The sequence below is a fragment of the Larimichthys crocea genome, unplaced genomic scaffold (assembly GCF_000972845.2).
Source record: "Larimichthys crocea isolate SSNF unplaced genomic scaffold, L_crocea_2.0 scaffold268, whole genome shotgun sequence".
Lineage (NCBI taxonomy): Eukaryota > Metazoa > Chordata > Actinopteri > Sciaenidae > Larimichthys > Larimichthys crocea.
Genome location: NW_020853535.1, coordinates 803791 through 826684, shown reverse-complemented (window position 1 = coordinate 826684; position 22894 = coordinate 803791). Strand labels below are relative to the sequence as shown.

General features: G+C 41.4%; 3 protein-coding genes across 6 annotated transcripts; 1 reads left to right on the top strand and 2 right to left on the bottom strand.

Moving 5' to 3' along the window:
* On the bottom strand, window positions 1–12007 carry LOC104922643 (serine/threonine-protein kinase 38-like). Of its 2 annotated transcripts, none has more exons than XM_027275945.1 (14): window positions 11621–12007; window positions 7593–7732; window positions 7007–7058; window positions 6796–6918; window positions 6629–6712; window positions 6426–6549; window positions 6124–6278; window positions 5937–6039; window positions 5786–5847; window positions 5523–5640; window positions 5223–5346; window positions 5029–5124; window positions 4433–4524; window positions 1–4196 (listed from the first exon to the last, which is right to left on the bottom strand). In XM_027275945.1, the coding sequence occupies exons 2-14, from the start codon at window positions 7724–7726 to the stop codon at window positions 4072–4074; spliced, it is 1392 nt and encodes a 463-aa protein (XP_027131746.1). In that variant the 5' UTR covers window positions 7727–7732; window positions 11621–12007; the 3' UTR covers window positions 1–4071. The 2 variants fall into 2 exon arrangements, with proteins under 2 accessions (XP_027131746.1, XP_010733827.1); XM_010735525.3 differs by having other exon boundaries at window positions 11626–12007.
* A 1842-nt stretch (window positions 12008–13849) lies between these two features.
* med21 (mediator complex subunit 21) lies at window positions 13850–18257 on the bottom strand. 2 transcript variants are annotated; one of them, XM_010735526.3, is made up of 4 exons: window positions 18144–18257; window positions 17779–17893; window positions 16506–16606; window positions 13850–14490 (listed from the first exon to the last, which is right to left on the bottom strand). In XM_010735526.3, the coding sequence occupies exons 1-4, from the start codon at window positions 18183–18185 to the stop codon at window positions 14308–14310; spliced, it is 441 nt and encodes a 146-aa protein (XP_010733828.1). In that variant the 5' UTR covers window positions 18186–18257; the 3' UTR covers window positions 13850–14307. The 2 variants fall into 2 exon arrangements, with proteins under 2 accessions (XP_010733828.1, XP_019121182.1); XM_019265637.2 differs by having other exon boundaries at window positions 13850–14486.
* fgfr1op2 (FGFR1 oncogene partner 2) lies at window positions 17922–22118 on the top strand. 2 transcript variants are annotated; one of them, XM_027275948.1, is made up of 6 exons: window positions 17922–18024; window positions 19703–19839; window positions 20027–20144; window positions 20232–20374; window positions 20889–21002; window positions 21689–22118. In XM_027275948.1, the coding sequence occupies exons 2-6, from the start codon at window positions 19705–19707 to the stop codon at window positions 21824–21826; spliced, it is 648 nt and encodes a 215-aa protein (XP_027131749.1). In that variant the 5' UTR covers window positions 17922–18024; window positions 19703–19704; the 3' UTR covers window positions 21827–22118. The 2 variants fall into 2 exon arrangements, with proteins under 2 accessions (XP_027131749.1, XP_010733829.1); XM_010735527.3 differs by lacking the exon at window positions 17922–18024 and adding an exon at window positions 18371–18508.
* The last annotated feature ends 776 nt before the right edge of the window (window positions 22119–22894 follow it).

The window sequence follows — 22894 nt, the reverse complement described above, 5'->3', positions numbered from 1 at the left end:
AAAAATTTTTTTTTAAAAAAAAAAAAAAAAAAAAAAGAAGAAATATACCTTCAGGGAAGTAACTCTCTAAACATCAGCCATGAAATATTATTTGACATGGATCTGACTAACAACACAGTCGATAAGCTGGTTTGGTCCATCAGAAATTAATTGTCTAGCTTGACTCATGATAAAAAAATTAAACGTTTCCTGAACTTGTCTCAATCTGAAGGAGTCAAAATAATTGAGCTCCCTTTTGTTGAAGTGGCACAGTCATCTTGTACATATGTACAACTGTATGGATCCATATTTACCCTCATTTTTCATTTTCTCCTGCGCGCCTACTCCAGAGAACAAACAGTGTGATCTATGACAAGACGCGACATGAGTTTGACATTAAACAAAGTCACACAGCACCTCACGACAAAAAGCACTGAGTATCTACTTCATGAAAACGCCTAACAGCTGCATTCACACAGTCACACTTGCTCGCACTCTAGTTTGTTTTTTTTTCATATATATTTATGAACAATCGTAACGGTTTGGCTGTGAAACAGGACGCTCTGAATACAGCAGTTTGGCTTTTTTTCCCAGGTTGTGTCTGTGTGTTTCCAGTGATTAGACACAGCCGGGAATCTGCAGCGGTAGCCATCCATAAAATCCTGTCATGCAGCCCGGTCTTAACTTTGATTACATCTGTTTTTGGGGAAGAATCATATATTTGGATTTTTATTGTGGGGGAAAATACCGGCCAATCGGTTGTTTATCTGATGTGATGCAGACTGTTTGACTATATGTTTCTAGACATTTTGTGTCAGTAATTAAAGGGGCGGTACACAGATTTTTCACACCAAGATCAGTTTACTTCTTATGAGGAGTACTATTCAGCCTGTCAAAACAGTTCAGTTAGGTCTTCTATGGCTCTGGAGGGAGTTTCAATAACCATAGTGATCTCATCATGATGTCATAAGGGTTATCTTGGTTTAGGGTCAGCTACTACACAATTGTAACAGAAAGCCTATGTTACAAGCAAGGGCCAAGTTTGAAAGTCATCGGCATTTATTAGACAGGGAGACCTGACTAAAAGTTGATTTCAAGTTGCATTATGGGAAGTGTAGGATTCACTGTTCTTGGGGCTTTAGCCATACTAAATAGGGACAAAATCCTGATAAAGCAGCCTCTGATGCTTCAGTTTTGACATTCTTCTTCAAATTTGTCTCTTGTGAGTCCCCGAGTTTTACAGAAATGCAACACTACATCGCTGGAGTGCCCCTTTAAAATTCTAAAGAAATCCAATTGACATGAAAATAATTTGATTAAATCCACTGAATATTAGCACAAAATGTCAACAGCCTTAAAAACATGAAAAATAATAAATAAATGTAGAAATATACACATCAGTCAACCTTAGTTTGTACAACCCTTTCTTTCTTTATGTAGTTCTGGCCCAATTTCAATAGGACCACCGGGATGAATTACGGATGTATAATCATAATTTATATCTACTCTACTCTTTAATTTATCAAACTGCATGACCACTTTCTCGATCAGCTCCCCAGAAATAGCACCACAAACATTTAAATATGGGATTCCTGTCATGGCTACAGCAGAACTTAGTCCAAGTCATCGGTACATTTCCTGTCCCTGTTAGTACATTTAGAGCTTTTCCTTGCATTTTGACACTCAGCAGACGTGCTAACTGAGAAACACCTACGTCTGTGTGCAGAAATAGAAATGGCAAATTATTCCATAACCAAGGTTAGCTCTCTTGGAAAGGTGTGTGTATTTTTTTGTTTTTGTTTTTTTAAAGGTAGTTTTGAGTTAAGTGCAGTAAGCAAGCGCTACATCTGAATGTGTGTTCAGATCACGACGTGTGATGATCAGAGTTCTTTGGTAACTACGTTTAGCGCTGTGTCTAGTCACAACTCTGAGCAGACGTGATGGTTAAATTGGTAGATTTGTTGAGAAAGACAGGCCTGGGTTAGTTTTTTTTTTTATGGTGAGGGGTTTTTGGAGTAAAGATATTAACTATATCCAATGGATACTTAACTCATAATTAACAAAAAACATTTAAGAACCTCTAAAACAAACACCATATATGTGTCTAACATATCCATCATGTCTATCTATTCTTATATAGTTTCTCATATCTGTTTTAGTTTCACCTTTACTTGACAAACAAAGACACTTTGTTCATCATGTTTGCTTTGACACGTTTTTATGAGCCCCCTGTTTTATTATCTAACCATTTTTCTATGCTGCCTTTGTCTCATCACTCTGTTTCGTAACCTTTATCCCTTCAAATATGGTTTATCACTCCGCAGTCATAAACCATATGAGATAACATCGCTAAAACATCTGGTTAAATATCTATCAGCTATTTAAAAAAAAAGGCACTTTGCATGTTTTGTCCATCCGAGAAGGAAGTGATCGGCCCCTCGGGCTCATTAGAATTAAAATCAGGGGAAATATCAATTACTGCAGCGCTGATCTGAAAAAAAAACAACTGGCTGTAAAAGGGAAGTGACACACTCAGCACTTTGTTTGGCACAAGTGAACGGGCAACACTCCACAGTAACGGATGTCAAGCGCAGGGTAAACTGCATTCAGATGTTTCCTGGCAACAAGATGTTCCTCTGTGAGAAAAGAGCAACAGTGAGAGCTTGAGGCAATGCCACAGGGAGAGTTAGCCCAGCAGAGATGACACAAAGTCGCACTGTGTCACCCACCGGGACGGCTCAAGGAGGATTCCAGCATGGTTTGAAGTTTTGCCTGTTTGCTTTAGATGTTCTATCCTTTTAGTGCTTAACTGTTACTGAAAACAAATAGATGTGTTCAATTCAGTCTCATCCATCAATCTGAATAAGAGACAAAAAGAATTACACTACTTATTAAGATCAAAAGAACTCCCTTTGGCTTCGTTAGAAGAATGACCTGTTACACTTCTTACAGTACAGCCATGCTAGCAGCTCTATAGATGTTAGCATGTCGATGCTAACAGGGTGTGATGTTTACCATGTTCACCATCTTAGTTTAGCATGTTAGCATGCTAGCATTTTGCTAATTAGCCTATCTAATTATCATTGAAGGTTTTTGGTCATAAACCAAAGTCATTCTGACCTGACGACGGCACTCAGGGACCTACATGTTTCACGGTAATCTGTCCGTCCAATAGTTGTTGTGATGTTTCATACTGGACCAAACCGTAGAGCTTTGCTGCTAGCATGGCTAAATGTGTGCCTACAGGCCCAGTCTAGAAAACAATGCTGACTGAGCTTCTACTGGGATCCACAAGCATTTCGCTAACTAGAATCTGGCTACCAAAAACTTGCACCACCACAATCTCCAGTGCTTGAGGTTGTACCAGGCTCAACTTCCGCTTACACACAACCCAGTCAAGACAGATAAAACCAAAAACGAACTGCTCCTGCCAGCTAAAACATAAAAATTAAAGATTCTTTTTCGCACTTTAAGATTTTAAATGCCATCTATAAAAAACAAAAACAGAAACCATGGTGGAACTTTCCTTCACAATCCACGAATGAGTATAACAGTATGGGCAAGAACAAGTGAGGGGTACCTGTTCTTACTAATCTTTCAGAGTTTGACTACAGTGTACACATCTTGTCTTCAGTATTTTAAATTCTGTTTGCATCAGAGCTAATTTAGCCACCAGTGTCAAAACTATTGCTGTGAAGATGTCGCAGCAGTGATTTGTATTCCATCCTTCAGACCGTCGCATTTAGACAGTAAGAAAAAAAAGAATCATCTCCAGAAGCAGAAATGCTGCTGAACATGCAGATATGCTGATTTAGTGTCGCAGTTAGTGAGCTGGCCTGAGAGCTATGGCTAAAGACGGCACATGTATACGATATAAACAACCGAGGTAATGCGGTAACGCTCCTTAATTTCCGAGCTCCTGGCGGGTTCTTGCGGCGGCTGAGCAGACCTAAATAACTTGTGATGAGGATTAAATTTAAACTGAGAGGCTGACAGCGCGGCCTTCAGCACCAGCGGGGCCCCGCGGCCCAACCCTGTGTCCGTAAACGTCTGTTTTTCTCTCCACGACGCCGGCTCCCCGATGGCAGCGTGTCAGGCCTTCCCTGCCTTCATGTATGTGGGGATGGTGCCTCGCTGAGTCAGACCCTCGAAGCGTTTGTACGTGTAGTTGAGGAACACCCAGTCCTTGGATTTGAAGTCTGGCTCCGTTGCACTGGCTGTTAATAAACACACACAAATGGAGGTGTTATTTTAACTGCTAACTGAGGACGCTACAGATCAGACTATGTAAATGAGGAGTGAGCAATCAGCTGTCGTCATTAGTTCCTTTTGGTTGAATCTATTTAAAGATCTTGACTCATCTGTGGTCACACTCTGTCTGAATCTGGCCCAAAGCCCTCCTGATAATGGATTCCCCCGCAGTGCAGCTAGCAGAATATTTCATTAGACGAACCTGGCTGAAGGATGTCTGATTCAGGGAAGTCGTCGAAGTTTGAGGTGTCATCGATGCTCTTGATTTCAATGGAGATGGCTGCTGGCCGTTCCCTGTGGAGGCAAGATAGAGAGGATCATGGACAATTGAGTACGAGGAAGGGAGCTAAACCATCTAGGAACAGCATTTTCCTGAAACTGCTCGGTGCATATGCATAGAATACATGACATTGCTGGCTTCATCTCTGTGTTCTAGTCATTCAGACAGAGGTGTCAGTGACATAAGTGTCCTTCATGGCTTCAGTCAAACAGGACGTTGACAGAAAGCTGGTGTGTGAGAAGAAGTAGTGTTCTCCAGTGTTTCCTGTTCGTCCAGGCTGCATCGGTGACTGATTTTAACAGTTGTTATCTTTTCGTCCATGTTCAGACACAGATGGGAAATATATAGAGGGAGACCTTGCTTTGTTGTAACCTAACACCAGGTTGAAAAGCTGAGTTTGACTGTAAAATCAGCTCACTGTTATAGTTCATTACATTTGAGCACAGGTGATGATATTTTCTGTTTCTGCAGCTTTATCATTAATATCACAGATGTGAATTTGTGTCTGCTTCATGTACCTGATATGCTCCCAGTCCACTGACTCAAAGAACTGATGACTCTTGATCTCCTCCACGCTCACAGCTCCAACCCTGTTCTCAGCATCAGTGCAATACCTGAAACACAAAACAGAAACTGTCCAGTAAACCTTTAAATAGACCAAGAATACACAGTGGAATACGAATGTATCATTACTCATATCCATATTACACACCGTAATATCAAGTCTTTGGCCCTCTCTGAGATGGGGACTTCAGGTGGGAAGACGAGAGTTTCCTTCCAGTTCATCACCTTCCTGTACGTCTCCTGCGGCGTCTCAGAGCAGAAGGGTGGATAACCTGAACACACACAACATACAGGAGTTCATTGACTAGTCATGTTCATTCATGTGTTATATAACATGTAAAATAATAGCAATAACCTGCAAACTAGGATTTGATTAAAACAAAGATTTACTTTAAGGTTTTGAATATTTTCTAAATGACTTCCATTAACCTCTCTGTGTCGGTCTTACCGATGAGCATTTCATACATGATGACTCCCAGAGACCACCAGTCACACAGCTTGTTGTATCCCGTCTGCATGAAGACTTCAGGGGCAATGTAGTCTGGTGTTCCTACTGTGGAATAAGCCTAAGAGACACACAGAAAGACAGAAGGTGAGGGCTCAGATCATATTCAAAACAAATCAATTCAACCAATAAAGCTGACTAGTCCAACATGACCCATGCATGTTGCAGCCAGTCTTTCCTTCTTATACATTTCCTTCACGCCTTACCAGCTGCCTCCGGTTCTTCTTCCAGGTCTCTGCTTTCCTCTTCGAGTTCATATTTTGAAAGGCTGCAAGATGCAGGAAAGTAAAGAGAGGAAAAGTGAGTGGTTCACTGAATTGTGTATGTCGCAAAATGTGTTTCGAGTTCTGGACTCACAGAAATCACTGGGCGGGTTGTGCGTCAGGTTCCTGTAGAACTCTGTGCGATGAGCCTTCTTCAGTCCCGTACACAGGCCGAAATCGGACAGCTTCACATGTCCCTGTGAGCACACGCGCGTTTGATAAGTCCTCTACACAAAGCCACCATACAGCAGGACATTTCTGTGTGTCTGTCTGAGTCTCACCCTGGAGTCCAGCAGCAGGTTGTCTGGTTTGATGTCTCTGTGGATGAAGCCCAGCTGGTGGATGGAGTCGATGGCCAGGACCGTCTCTGCGATGTAAAACTGGGTGGCCTCTTCGGACAGAGTGTCCTTCTTCATCAGCAGGGTCATCATGTCGCCTGGCAACAAGGGGCGGGACTTTAAAAATCACAACACACAACACTTCTGTCCTAAATTTATGACACAACAGTGATTCATCCTGTATCCAAGACTGAACACGCTGACAAGAGATGACCTCAGATGTTCAGGTCAAACAAAGTGCACACCTCCAGGCAGGAACTCCATGATGAGGTAGAGGTTCCTCTTGTCCTGGAAGCTGTAGAACATCTTGACCACCCAGGCCCCGTCTGCCTCCACCAGAATATCTCTCTCTGCCCGGATATGAGCGACCTGCAGGGAGACAGTAGACACGCTTAGAACACTAGAGCAACAGCTTCAACCGTAACACGCTTGAGAGCTAAGACTTTACCTGTTCCTTCTCCAGCATGTCGGCTTTCCTCAAAATCTTCATGGCGTAAATGTGTCCCGTGTCTTTCTTCTGCACCAAACGGACCTGAAGGAGACGGCGTCACAGTTATTTACATGAGGAAAGTGAGTAAACATTTCAAATTTTCTATTAAAACTTCCCAAGGGTACCTCTCCGAAAGCTCCTCGTCCAATAACCTTAAGGGACTCGAAGTCGTCCAAGCCGAGTCGCGTCCTCTTCAGCCGCAAAAACTCAGTCTCCTTACGGGCGTGCTGCGAGCGCCGCATTACTTTCTGCAAAACACACACAGAGCAGAGTCATCGGAAGAAGGCGAAGAAAAAGGCTACAAAGAAAATAAAACCCTCTTTTTGGAATCTGTACCTCCTCATCTGGTAAACCCTCTTCATCCATGGCCTTCTCCAGCTTCTTCTGCCTGTGGATTAAAAAATTATAAGACTTTCAGAAGGAATACAAATCCCAATAAGAAACACTGTGCTCTGAGTTACTTTTGGAGACATTCTGGAGTGCGAAACACACAAGGAGAGACTGCGTGATCTTGAAAGTGAATCTTTATTCAGCACTGTAAACAGTGACTCAGCGTTTCTTTTACAACAGGCACTAAACCCTGCTCACCTGTGCTAGAGATCGGCTCTAACACAGTAACGTGAGAGCACAAAAGACATATTATGAGATCCGCCTTTGTTGTGTTCACACCTGAGCTCAAACGCCTTTTCCGGGGGGAGTGACACTTGATGCTTTAAACAACGGCCACATTTACATGCTGAGGGTAACCCGGGGTGACAGGCACGAGGTCACTACTTGGTGGTGCAATGCTCAGGAAGTGAAAGCCACACTAAAGTGAACGGTTTGACAAACAGACATTCGGGTGGGTGTGCTTCGACACATTTGTGTGCTGTCGGTGTCAGCAGGTGCTGCGGCTTATAAAAACACACTCGGGCAGTTCTACCTCATCTCGCGCTCCTCGTGCTGGGTGAGCAGAGTGCTGTAGAAGTTTTCCAGCGTCAGCTTGGCCACAGTCACCCTCTCTCGGGTGTGGTTGCTCATGGGAAGGGCAGCTGCAGTCCCTCCCGTCATGGCCATACTATCCTGGAAGACGACAAAAGAAACAGGACATCAGACTGGCCGCTGGTACTTGCTGCTACAGCCTTACTTGGTCTGGTATGACCAGTAGCTTATGACAAGAACCCCCCCTCCCCCAACATTCAAACCACATTCAGACTTTTATTCCTTAGTGTGCATCAAGCTCCAGAAACACAGAATACTTCATGTTACACATTTATGAGTCATTTCAAACATTATTTAACACTTTCCTGTCTTTCCCTTCAGTGTAAACAAGTCTTATCCATTTTTACATTTCAGTTGGTGCCCTTCTGAAACCTCAGACTGACCGGCAGTGCCCATGTCGGATCCCTGGTACAGAAATATTCTTGTGACCCGAAAACAGGGACAGAGAATCATGTGCGGCGCGGCTCGTGGTCTGCAGGGCTTCATTCCAGGAACTCATCAGTGAAATCTCCTTATATCGTTCTCAGCATGCATTCCTTTACATTTTTACACTGTCAGATCAATCATCAGATCAGACTGACATAGAACTAGTTCAAACCAGAAGAAGAGATTAGAGAGGAAATCCTGAGACTGAAGTTCCTGTGTGGGAATTTGTTTTTCCCCCCCAAGGAGGTCCATCATTCATTTGCAAGGACAACACATCGCTTAAGAACAGCACGCTGGTTTTCTCTAGGAGAGCACATATAGACTTGATGTGCAGCCCTTGTGTGGGTGGAAAGAAAGCCACAGAGAGCAGAAGAAACACACACGTACTTGTGAGGTGGAGGTCGTTTGAATAAAAAACAAACATGATGTAAGAGGTGAGCACTACGAAGTGAACTTTAATTCTCTTCTTCTTCAATTAATAGAAGGTTACTTGAACACATTATGTAACAGAGGGGAAGAGGAAGAGGGTGGATATGTGCATCATCAAAACATTCCAGTGGTATGTATGGTATGAATGGACTTGATTAGCTCACACAGAGATAAAAACAGCCCTGCGGCTCTGAGATAGGACACATGTTTCGTCTAGACGCCGGTTCCTTTTTCTGTCCTGGCCCCCAAACCAATGATCCCACAACAACAAGACGCTTCCTGACTTCTGAGAAAAATCAGTGCTCGGCTTTGGGAGGTTTCTACTGGATTGAAGACGAGGGGACACAAACAAACGGCGCACAAGGGTGTTGAGTTACTGAGGTGTTACCTGAGCACAATGCTCATCTTAAAAAGGGGAGCACCGCTGATGACAAGCACTAAAACGACTAAAACACAAAGAAGCAGACTAATTATAGTTCTTGTGGTCTCACGTAGGCCTTGGCAGGGACCCTCTATGCACCACATCAGCTTAACACGGACGAGCAATAAATCCATGGACTGGTGTTATTTCTGGTTAAAAAAAATTGCTAATTTAAATCCTTTCAGTGTGCGAGCAGGCTGAGGAGTGCAGCGCTGAAGTAAACCAGGAGATCGACAATGATCGACCGCAGCGCTTTTATTTGGACTGACTGCACAGACAGACTGCACATCACTTTATTAAACTACTCACATTTCCCCTCCACAGTATCGCTGCAGAACTCTGGGATACATACTGGGCTGGGCGACAGAGAGAATGTTAGAAAATGAGGCATTATTTATTATACAGACTTCATTATTATGGCTCTACACACTATATACTATAATTTCACTATGTCAAAGTCAAATACTGAACATGTTTAAAATGTCCAGTGTGTAAGACTGAGGGCCTCTGTTTGGAATATAATATTTATATTTTATGTTTTCATGCATGTATAATCACCTGATAAGAAAAAATAATTATATATAATTAACACAGAGCCTTTCAGGTGTTGTTTCTCCTCTACACTAGGTAGGCGAGGGTGATGTGAGGAGATTGCAATGCAGCGATTACACCACTAGATGCAACTCAATTCTGAACACTGGACCTTTAAAGTTTTTTTGGAGGCATGTCTAACTTCGCTCTCCTTTTTGCTCTGTTTTTGGTCTGCACCAACCCCTGAGGGAAATATCTGGCTCTTTAGCTGCTAAATGCTCCACTGTGCTTGCTCGTCATCATTTGGTAGCGCACAGTGAGCTTTTTCACAGAAACTGGTTGCTTGTTGCTGCCAAAAAAATGACATTACGAGAGTGCGGAGAGTGAAGCAAAATGATATAGTTGCATGCCGTGAAACCAAAACTGTCGGTGGTAGTTATCTGTGGGCTTGTTCATCTTAGCCACTGATTATAACTTCTTTAATAAGGTTTAATCACAGTGTGTTAATGGTTTGTGCAGATCTGACAGCATTTAAAGGCGATTAACTCTAAATGATTGAGATTTCTTTTTAATAGATCTTGTGTAGCCACTTAATCAAAGAAACTTTATCCCTTTCTTTTTTACCGTATTGCCAAAGTCTTCCAGTTTCCTGTACACAGCTCAAACTGAGTCATGGAATTAATGTGCACACTTGTACCATGGGCCCGGATGACTTTTTGTAGTCATTTCCCCACCAAGGTGGAAAATGAAGCATCATTGGAAGTGTTAAAACGAAAGACCTTCAGCTCAGACTGAAGGGACTGAGTTTGGCTTGAAGTTAACCAGAGCCACCGCCTAGCTAAACAAACAAGGCGACAGCGCTCAGGCACTTATAAGGAAGGCATTAGAAAAGGCAAGCTCACTGTGTGGAGACTGAAGCCTGCAGGCTAAAAACAAGGGACAGGAGCCAAATGTGGCCCATTAAAAGTCTAATCTACAATTAAAGTGAAGGATTTGGAGGATTTCTCTTAAAGGATTAGACAAATGAAACAGTGTGTAGTGATAGTTTGGGTTTTATTTGCCAAGCCTTTGAGATACACTGATGTTTCTGCTCCTTCCTCAATACAGCAGAGGTGAAAGGAATTTATTTAGTTATACCACTGCTGGATTATCCTCAGTTTATGTACATGGATACATACTACATAACAAGAAAGCAATAATCCTGTTGGCACCCTGGGTTAGATTCTTAATGCTTTATATGTGCAGGAAACTGTTTTTAACATCTTTTAAATGTTATGTTCCAGACAGAGGAGTGTTACTTTTTCCCCAGATGTTGGACTTTTCAGTTTGGTGTCAATGTGCGAGTGTGTGTGTGTGTCTAGAGGTACACACACACACTCCACCCTTTAAGTACTGTAAGTGACTGGACAGGAAACCCTTTCCGTCCTGAATGAAAGGACTCAGTCATGACGCCAGGGAGAGGAATGGGGCACACACACACACACACACACAGACACACACACACCCAAAAAGCGCACAACAAAAATATTTTCTGAGTTGAAAACTCACTATAACATTCATGGTGTGTATCAATTATTCAGTAATATTCCATTAACAAAATGAACATTATGCAGTATCACCTAATACTTACATGGAAATATGTTCATTTCATATAATTTTTCTTAGTTATAGAGCTTTTTGTTCATGATAAAGCTCAGAATGGGACTGAAATGCACAAAAAAGACATTAATTTATATGCACGTGTATTTCAAAATAAAAGCGGGCAAAATAAATGTCAAACTAATAACTTATTTGTGGGTTTTATATGTAAAGTAGTAGTCATGTGTGATGAATACGATGTTCTTCATCACCTGCACACACATTGTCGTCTTACCTGGCTGATGCTCACCTGCATTCAAACTTTTAGCGCCGCACCGTTTGACAGACCGTCACTATGTGATAACTGCCAGCCGGGTGTCAGACAGGCTGACAGAGAGACAGGCTGACAGACAGACGGTATATAAGGTTCATAGCATCAGGTCAGCATGTACAAACACCGCTGCGCTGTGTGAGCTAGCTATTTACCCGCTATCACGTTATTCCCTTCGCTCTGTCTGGCAGGTTCCATGACAGCCACAAATACAAAATAATAATAAAGAGCACACTGTGGGGAATATTTTCACCTTACCTCCGTGTCCTGCTCCAGAGTCAATTATTGGCTTGCCGCCACCCCCCACGACAAAGCTGAAAGAAATATAGCGTGTCTTCTCGTGTTTTCCTGCCTAATATCGAGGCAGCTGAAGGCTACAGGCTCCAGCTATTGGCCACCGCTCAAAGGAACTTATCATCAGGCTGCACCGTAAACATCGCCGATATCAACGCCGCAGTGCCCTGACGCTGACAGAAAGCCGAGCTGGAATCATTTAAAAATATCTGACGCTCTTCATTTGTACCCTCTGACCTCCGAATCCAGCGCTTCCTCCGTCTTTATCGCTATAAAAAAAATACGAAATAAGCAGCGGTGCTTCCTGGGACCTTCGGGCTCATCAAAGACGCTCCAGCAGCCACGCAACGGCGTAGGACTTTGAATGACGTTCGGGGAGAACCAATCAGCGATGGAGAAACAGACCTGTGGTTTCCATTGACCAATCATATGCTGAATATGCGTGAGAATGACGTGTGCGTCAGCCAATGAGGAGATCCGAGCCTCCCCGCGAGGGTTGCGTTCCAGGACGCAGGTTCATTTGGCTAGCAAGCGTTTGTACCTATGAAATAATCCACTGTGTAAACTATAACGTCATTTTATTGCTTATGCTTAGTGCTAAGCTTTCTTAAAATAACTAATATTATTAGGATACTTATTTCACGAATAACTTAAATAAACACATACAAATAGAAAATGCCATATACTACAAGAGAGCATCTAAGGTCAATAAAAGGTCATAAACTACAAAGTGCTGATTTTTAATTGCTATGATTGACCAAGTCATTTATAAATCAAATGTATGAATGATTTATATTGGGCCAATAAAGGAGATAAAACACCATAACGTGTTTAATGTCGAAATAAAAATATAAAAAATATATAATAAATAAAGTGCCACAGACAGACAGACTACAGCTATATTCTGGGCATATTCTAAGATATAATACAAGATCTGGGATCTTTGGTGGGGCAGTTCAAGACGAGTGCAACTGCTTTGGCCAAAAATAAGAAAATGTGGTCATTGTTTAAACTAGACAATGCACATTATGTATTCACATTTCAACACAACAATATCACTCAAAATATATTCCCCCCTTTATCTGCAACCTTACGTTTCCTCCTTCACTTCTGGGTCTATAGGGCAAAGAACGGGTGTGCAGTAAATAATTACCATAATTACCACTGAGGAATACAGGTAATAAAAGTGGTAACACCACCAACAAATCTTTGTTGACCAAAACACAGTGGGAAAGCACTTAACGCTGGTAGGTCAACTTTCTCTGCCATAAATCTCCTTATTTGGACAGGCTGGGAGCTTTTGCTGTTCAAGCCATGTTAACACACACAGAGGTGGGTGTATCCTGCTAACACGTCTGGGTGTGGTGTCCAGCAGACAAGGTTGTTTTTATATTTGTCACATCAATGGAGCCCACTGAGCTGTGATACAGAAACTAAATTTAGATTTGGGCTATAAACACTCTGGCCTGAAGCCTATGCTTCACAAAGTTCAGTCTGAAACAGAATCAGACCACAGAGACACATTTTTAATAAAAGCCGGACTGCACTGCTGTTCGAAAACATCCTAACTTGACTGATTTTCAAATGTTGACATGAATGATTTTTCCCAGAAGAACTCAAATCAAATAAACACTTGATTTGTGTAGCATTATTATGTATTTTCCTGTTCAATGAATTATGAAATCCCAGCTTAGGTCCTTAAACATTTTGAGCATGTTTCTTGCATCTAGAATGACAAGAAAAAAGCAGCAGAATATACCTCCATTCATTGATTACAAATTAACCAAATGAGAACAAAACACGAGGACAAAGGTGACATAAGCCAGTCAGTCCCCAAAAAGCAGAAGTGCGGTCATACTGAGCATGAGATCATTTAGACAAAAATAACCGAGGGCATCAATCATTCCATCATTTTGTAGAATTCATACTTCCCGCTAAGTCATGATTCATCATGACAGAAACTCTGAATACTTTGAGAAAATATGTGAAGCTGTAACATCATGATGAACAACAATGTGCAATGAGGCACTACAGATGTTTATGAGAAAGTCGATGAACCATAATTCCTATCACTGGTAACACCAGTGTTTACCTACTATTAAATGTCAAAAAGGCTGCTGTGAAAAAGATCTATTGTCAAACTAAAAAAAAAAATTCAGTTGATGTTAAGACAAACAGTTTGGACAAATTAAATGTTCGTTCAGGCTTTATTAAAAAAAGAAACCAAAAGTCATCAGATATGCAGTTACAGTGTGCTGAGCAGATTTCTTAACTGTTGTTTTTTAAATTTGAATTATTTAATTCATAAATATCTACAAAAACAGATTTAATCAATATACAACATATACATGGAACAAAAAAAAAAAAACACATTCAGACCACAGAAATCTCCATGGTTGTATTTTTCCAAAGTGTCTGCGTCAGCAGAAAGACACACATACAACAGTGTATGATTTTAATGATCTTTTCCAACGTCTTCTATTGTAACCAAGCAAAAAAAAAAAAAGATGTTTCGCTGACTGTATGACATCTCACATTTCCTTCACACACACATTCAGCATATTTCATTATGGTTTTGAGGCTTGCAGTTGATGTCAGAGTGAAAATGACAAAAATTGTCCAGATGTGTGCCATGAGTGTTTTGGGTCAGGATTCAGTGGTTGGTGATGGTTGGCTGGGTGCTCCGTTGCGGGTGCGGAGCTGCGATTGGGCGATGTCGGCCAGGGCGCTCTGGATCTTCTCCAGCAGCACATCGCCGCGGTAAACCACCTCTTCCAGACGAGCTGCTGCCTCGTGGTTCTCCTCCTCCAGCTGCCGCAGACTGGCTGCCTGGCAAGACGTCACACATTCATTCACAATGAAAGTTAGCGCTATTTCCTTTGCATCAAATTGTTTTTTTTTTACTCCTTCATTTAAACCTGTGGCACAAACAAGCCTTTAAAAGGAAGCACTGTGACTTTCAGCCCAGACACCAATACACACAACATCCTTTGTTCTGAAGCCTCATTAGTTATGCACTGGTGACAGACATAATACCAAACTATGTTAAGACTTCAAACGGAACTGAAAAATGGAACTGAAACTGCATGGTCAAACGCCTCTAGAATCAAGTCAGGAAAAAATGTAAATCTAATCAGTCTGTGTGCTGATCACAGCTGCCAGTTAGTTAGAAGCGACTGTAAAAGTCAAAACAGATCTATGGGAAGTGATTCACAGGTGTGCTCAGGGTCTCTTGAGATGTTCTCCTGCAGAGAGCAATTTCCCTCATTAAATACCGTGTTGACAACATACACTACAGACAGCTGCTGTTATGAGAGCCTCTCCTGACACTGTGGCCAACCATGGACAGAATAAGACCAGGGACTACTTTTGTATTTTGGACTGACTCTAGGATTTAGTGGCATCTAGTGGTGTAGTTACTGATTGCAACCCTGTCACCTCATCCACTCCTTCCTAGCATGTAGGAGAAACTACAGCGGCTGCGAAATGCACAAAAAAAAAAAAAAAAAAAAAAAAAAAAAAATATGTGAAAGGCCCTCTATAGAGCCAGTGTTTAGTTTGTCTGGCCTGGGCTCCTGTAGAAAAATGGCAATTCAACATGGCAGACTCTCTATAGATATACAAGTCTCATTCTAAGTTAACAAAAACACTAATACTAATGGAAACATACTTATGCATATTATATTCAAATTCTGCCATATTCTGTTAACAGAGCCACTAAATCTGACATACTGGACCTTTAATGTCAAAAGGTTGTTTGCACTTAAGGTAAAAGACATTATCCAATATTTTAGTCATCCACTCCCCAACATCAAAACACAAAAAATATAACGCTTCTAAGAATGAAGGTCTGAAAATACATAGTACGGTCAACAGGTGTTTCCAATGATACTAGTTAAGGTTCTGTTCCGTTTATTGTAGCAGAGACTTTCCAGTGAGTGAGTGGATAGCACTTTTTTGCTGAGTGAGCTCAGCTGATAGTAAAACTACACTACAGATGATATGTTCTGCAACACAGGACATCCTACATATTTCTAAATAGCTATTCTACCATCAATAATGACATCATCACAAATGGCAGCTCACAAAACCACTCCATGCTCAGGTGATGAAGTGCAGATGTATCAACAAGAACATCATCCCATCATATTCTCTGCAACTGTCGCAATTTCCCACTAGGATTAAGGAGGGTACTTCATTGTCTTAATTTTTGTGTTGGACACAGCATCAAACGCCTTGTGCTTTTAATACAAAAGTAAACTGAGAATGCCCACAGAAGTATCCTTGTATGTCCTCTAAGCAGGAGAGGAGCTCAGCAGGAACAGTGTTGATCTTTCATTTCTAATGTTTTGAAGTCTCAAGATGTTTTATTGGAAATGAGCACCACTGTGTGTTCCTTCCCTTTTTTATCTTAAGTGAGATAGGACACATATCACCTTAAGAATCAGTGCCAGTCTTATCATCATGTACTGACATTTAAATTTTAGCTGGTGTAACTTTGAATCCAGTGAAACAAAACAAGAGTGTTTAAAAAGTACATGCAGTCACTCTATCGTAATAGTAATTCCAGATATAAATCATGAGAAACTTACACAATATAGAAAGAACTGAGTAGTGTGGCTGATTCTTTCCTTTGAAAATGTTTATTCAAGAGTAGATGAGCTAGGCTTCTTACAATAACTAACTGGAAGAGTGGCCTTAAAATCAGTGGCACACTTGTCACTTGTCTCCCCCTGCTGACTGAAAGCTAGAAGTACTAATTGGGCTTTTTAGTTTATCTCCTTTTCAGCAGAGAATCTGAAACTGGAATGCATGTCTGAAAGATAACACGTGAACGTGCTAACCTGTAGTGCTGCCGTGGACTCCTCGCTGGGCAGAGAGTCGATTAGTACATCCACATCTTTGGCTGTTCTGGCGATCAGGGCTGCAAAGAGCTGGGCATATTCTAGATAGAGATAAAAACAACTGAATCTTTATGTTGAACAAATCGTGTATCTTTATCCTGCAAGTCATAGGCGAACAAATAAAGACAGATAATATTAAAAAGGGGAGAGAGAGAGGGATATGGCACCAGTCAAAAGTTTGGACACACACTTAAATAACGTATGGCAGTATGTGGTAAACAAAATATGTTTTATACTTTGATGACAGCTTTGCACACCCTTCTGTCAGATTTATGAGGTCATCACCAGAAATGTTTTTTCAAAGTCTGGAAGGCGTTTCTATATATTCTGAGCACTTGTGGGCTAGGAGGTTTTTTTGGGGGGGGGGGTCGTTCTCTCGTTGATGGTCCCACAAAGCTCAAACCAGATGTGTTGGCATGTCGATGAAGAACGCTATGCCATAATGCTATGGTAGCCATGTTGGCTCATAAATAACCTACAGCGTCACCAGCAAAGCACCACCACGCCATCGCACTCCTCCATGCTTCAAGGTGGGAACCACACATGCAGATAACATTCGTTCACCTTCTCCGTTTCTCACAAAGACGTGGCAGAAATCTCAGATTTGGACTCATCAGACAATAGAACAGATTTCTGCTGGTCTAATGTCTATTCTTTGTGTTTCTTGGCCCAATCAGCTGTGTTCTTCTTGTTGATCTCCCTCAGTAGGGGTTTCGTGAAGCAGTTCGACTATAAAAAGGCCTGAATTACATGGTCTCTTCAAATGACTAATGGTAAGATGCCTGTTACTTGAACTATGTTAAGCATTTGTGCATGCTCTACTTAGAGGTGCTGTTCATTGACATCTCTAATCTCTAAGTCATAATGAACTTATTCTCTGCAGCAGAGGTAACTGCACTGCCTGCTCTTCCTTTTCTGGAGCCAGTGTCATCATAGACTTTGATGGTTTTGTCACTTTACCTGTAGACACATTCAAAAATTCCTGACGCTTTCTGAAATGACTGACCTTGATGTCTTAAAGGAATGACGCACTTTCGTTTCACTTCACTTAGTTGAGCGGATCAGTTTATGTTTCGCTTTATTTACCACATTTAATGTTAACCTACAATATAGAAAGTCATAAAAAAATTTAAAAAAAAAACATTGAATGAGAGAGCATGTCCAAACTTTTGATTGCCATACAATAACTTGTAAGTCGCAGGGCACGCTGTACCTTCGGTCGGGTTTGCTGGCTGATCTTTGTTGATGGCCGTCTGGATGTTACTGAAGGAGGCAGGAGGCGCACACTGTTGCAGGACGCCGATGGCATTACAAAACTGATCTGCAAGCTGGACACACAGAACAACACCATTTAGACTACACTCTGATTTAAGCAGGAAAATAGTTGTTGATCGGTTTGCTGAGTCTCCCGTGCTGTTTGTTACAGGCCCCTGGACGGTGATGGAGCAACATTAACACGGTACTGCAACGACGAGGCTGCTTCTTCGCGCAAACAAACACATTTAAATGACATAACAAGTCAGAGAATAGTTATTTTTCTTGTTAACTGTCGTTAAAATGACTCGAAATGTCTCTTACCGAGTTCACAGCGTCTTGCAGCTGTGTTAGCCTGTCCGCCATGTTTTCTGTAATTAAACTACGTCACTGCGTCGCGAGAATGTGTTCACATCGTGAGATCTCGCGAGATCGGGCGGTATGTTGGCAGCTTTGGTTTGCATATTGTCGTTTAGCTGTAGCCGCTTGAATCGACAAGAGACAAACAGGAGTTTAAATCAGCGTGTTCATCTCTGCTGACGCCGCCTGTTTTTAAAGAGCTGCGTCAGGAGCTCTGCACTGCTGCTGGATGGAGACAAATTAGCCCGGAGCTAATGTTAGCCGCCAAACATCAACAGGAAGTAACGGACTCAGTTTAACAGCAATGTCTTGCACTTTGAGTTCTCCAGGTGAGACGGTTCATTCACATTTTATTTATTAGCGTTAATAATAAAGAAATGTTTTGAATGCCAGTTAGACCAACGGCTAGGAGTATGACAGCTTACGCGTGTGCTAAGTCAGCTAATAAGTTAGCAGACTCTTCTATTGGTGCTGCTGTTAAATATAATATTACTCCTGATTCAGTTAAAAAAACAACAGTAATGCGTACTTTGCTTTCACGTTTACTACAGCTGGGATTAATATGGCGTACGTGTAACTAAATCTATCACTACGAGCAAGGTAACGTTAGCCCGAGTGAAGGAGCTGACACAGCAGCTGTCACCCAAGGTGGAGGCAGAGTTAGCAGCGAGCTAAGTGCTGGCTGTCTCTGCTCAGTGCTCTGTTAATAATGTAGTAGCAATAATAATAATAATAATAATAATAATAATAATACATTTTATTTCATAGGCGCCTTTCTGTCACCCAAGGACACCTTATAATAAATGAGAGTAGACAGCAAATAACAGAAACAAACAAAAAGAACCATAAAAGTTTATCAAATTACAAGAATACAACATTAAAAACTGGTTAAAATAGGACAGTGCAATTGAATCAGATGGAGAAGGTGATTTTAAACAGGTGGGTTTTAAGTGCATACTTGTGTTGATGTTCCTTTCAGTGTCTTTGACTTTGTTTTCGTCACTGTCATTAGAAATGACTTCGAGTTTTAGTGGCTGAAAAGCTGTACACGTATAGTTTCTGTTTCTGTTACTATCACTCTTCACCTGAAGACAGTAAATGCTGTAATAAGTGCCTTGATGAAGCATTATGGTGCTTTCTTATATCTAGCCCAGTTTATTAGCTGAGATAAAAGATTAAAATGCAAACTGCAGAGGGCTGGGCGAGTTTGATGATACTGATATGACATTGATCATATTCAGGTTATTGTTCCCGTCACAAGATGTGTTTACATGCAAGGGTTTTGAGGCAGTCATCAGGCAGAAGCATCCATTGATCTGCACGGTAGAAAAGAGAACAAATTACCGCGGCTTTTAAAACACAATCTAACATTTTGCTTAGCACTCAAGGCATTAAATGGATTGGTCTGTTTACATTACATTATCCACTTATAAAGAAAGGGCCCACTCTTTTTCACAACTATAATGCTTTGTCATTAAACCTTCATTCATATTTTATTGTAATGGCGACTCGTATCTCCTCAGGCATGAACTGTAACTTGGAGAAGGTCTTGGCAGATGCCAAATCATTAGTGGAAAGGCTTCGTAACCATGACAATGCTGCTGAGATGTTAATCGAACAGACAACATCGCTCAACAAGAGAGTGGAAGCCATGAAGCAGGTATGGTGTCACAGGATTTTGGCGCTATTTTAAATATGAATGACCAAATTAGTAAAAGCTCATTTGGATAGAGTGAATGCTATTGACAAAAACATACGCAGCGATACAAATCAACAATTGGAATACTGTGCTGCATACATCTGAGCCCTCTGACTTGTTGGTGGTTTGGTTATCTCTCGTTGGGCAGTACCAGGAGGAGATCGACTCATTGAACCAGGTTGCACGACATCGTCCACGTTCAAGTCTGGTCCTGGGAATCCAACAGGAAAACCGTCAGATCAGAGAGCTCCAGCAGGAAAACAAAGGTAGGCAGTTAATTATATATTTCTTAAAAGTGTTTTACGCAACGCTGTCTCCTGCACAAACCAAACCTGTGTTCCCTCTTCCTGCAGAGCTACGGACATCGTTGGAGGAGCACCAGTCTGCGTTAGAGCTCATCATGACCAAATACAGGGAGCAGGTGTTCAGGCTCCTAATGGCCAGCAAGAGGGACGACCCCGCCATTGTGACCCAGCTGAAGGAGCAGCACACCACGGTCAGTGAGGCCCACACATGACTTTTTCTTTTGATGGTAAACTGAAAGAAGCTTGTATTGTTGTGGAGAAATTGCTGAAGTCAAAGGTCAATGGTGAGGTCAGGAAGGAAGAAAGTGTTCAGGAGCCTCTGATGTCTTATGCTGTATTATTTATTGACGCTTGGCCAAGGAGAATTAGAGACACTCTCAAAGTTCATCAGAAGTGCCTGAGTCGGTCTCACATTCTGCCCAACTCATCCTGGTGGTCAGACTTTAAACCCCAAGATAACACCATAAATACTATACGCCCAGAATTAGTCAAAGAGAATGTTTTTACCCATACTGCAGAGGACCACAAGGCCCACACGTGACCTTGTGTAACCTAAGGATAGAAAATTCCATAACAGTAAGCTGCTTTAAAGAGTAAGAAGCATAAAACATCTGTAGAATGTCATAATATTTAAAGTGTTTTTATTAAGTATTTCCAGATGCCCACTGTCCTTTGATTTCTATATCTGTTTTTCATCTTTTGTAGGAAATGCAAGCACACATAGACAAGATCAATGAGATGGCCTCTGTGATGAGGAAGGCCATAGAGGTGGATGAGGGTCGGACATGTGAAGACGAAGAGAGGATTAAACAGCTCGAGGTAAAAGAAAACATCCCGCATGTGCTTCCAACAATTCCAAACACCCCAGCTGTCCTAAAAGCACAGAAGTGACACCTCAAAACTTGAGAGGATTATGAATTATGTCTAGATAGTAACCTTAGATTTGTGAAACTTTCAGAAGATTTCTACATGTTGTTTCTGCAAGTTGCATTCAGGGCTTTGTGCCAGAAAGCCACTGTTGAAACCAAAGGTCAACACTGACTTATTATTTTAAGTAATTTTGTTGTGTATACACACAGTAACCATGTGGGTTTTTCTTCCTCTCCAGTTTCTGTGCTAAATTATCGACCACTTAAGTAAATCACCAAATGACAAGTTGCCAACAGCTAATTCTGCACTCTGAGATGACAGGGAAATTTTCTTCTTGGCTTACTGAGCATTTTCAATACTTTACTTTTGGGAATATTTTTTATAACTCTTATTGATCTCCTAATAAGCTGTTGTTTTTACTGCTTAGTTTTCTTCCCTCTGCTTAAAAATTCCTGCACATTGTTGAAATGCAGTACACAATTTCCAGACTCTGGGTTAAGCAACATGCCCTAAATACCCAGAATACATGCATCTGTAATCTGTACCCAAAGGTTTAATCTGAAAAGCCTGTGATAAACGCAGACTGTGGCTGAGATGATTATGTTAAAATAACAACTTATTTTTCTGTGTTTTAGCTGGAGAACAGTGGACTCCGAGAGCTGCTGGGAATCAGCCGCGAGGCTTTCTTGATCCTGAAGAGAGAAGACGCATCAGAGAGCACGTCGCTGTCGCCGTTGCTGACCAGCGCTGACGTCAGCTTACGAAAGAGTTAAAGAGCCCTCCTCCTCCTCCTTCCACTACTACTGCTGCCATTACTGTTTATACTTCACCTAAAGATTTTAACATCTCCCTTCTCCTGGACCATGTATAGCATGATGCTCCAGAGATGTGTCCAGACATAAGCAGTGTGTGCACACACACACACTTTTTTTTTTGTTGGTACGTTCTGTTATGTTTGCTAATTTTTTTGCCAGCATGCATGAGTCTGTGGTGCCTGCAAGGTTTTAATGTGTGAATGGGTAAAAGAAGGGCTTGAGTTGAAATAAACCTGTAAACATGAACTTATCTCTGCGGGGTTGATTTAATGTTTACTTTGAAATGACACGCCACAGAACTTTCTAGTTCTGTTTGAGTGAGTCCTTGTGGGTTCTCGACTTCTCACTTTCACTGTTGATGTTACTGTAACAAATTCTAATCAGCAGCTTAAAAGCAGGAATAGAAACATTATCCAACACACAGGATATGCCGTAACACCCAACTACTTCTTCTGCTGCACACCCCTGACAACAAGCCCGTTCGTAGTATTGGCAAACATCCCTCCCACACTGATGTGCATTTAAATAGCTGAAGAATATTCACTCATCTGTCTAAATAACTAATTCATATATTATGAGAGATTATGAGATTTCTAAGATTTTACAGTATATGATTGTCTAATAGTACTATTACAGGTGTAGTGCTGAAAACAAGGATCTATGGGAAATAATGAATACCATGACCAGTATTTAAACATACTTTCAGATATTTAATTATTTTATTACTTTATTTAAAAAGAGTTGAAACAAAGGTCACAAACTGTGATTGGTTATGCCAATGTGTGGTCTGAAAATAGATGTTCATGAGGAGCTCCCACTCTGCCAATATTTCCAAGATCCACAAACGTCATTTTAAAGCTCCTGTAGAGCCAAAATTGGAGCTGAAGATGGTATTTCGTTAAAAAAAAAATACCCACCGGCTTTAAATGGACCAAAACAAAACTCTGAACGAAGTATGACGACGCTAGAGTCGATGTTTAATTTGCCGCATCATATTTCGTTGTCTCGTGATGGTGATTCATCTGG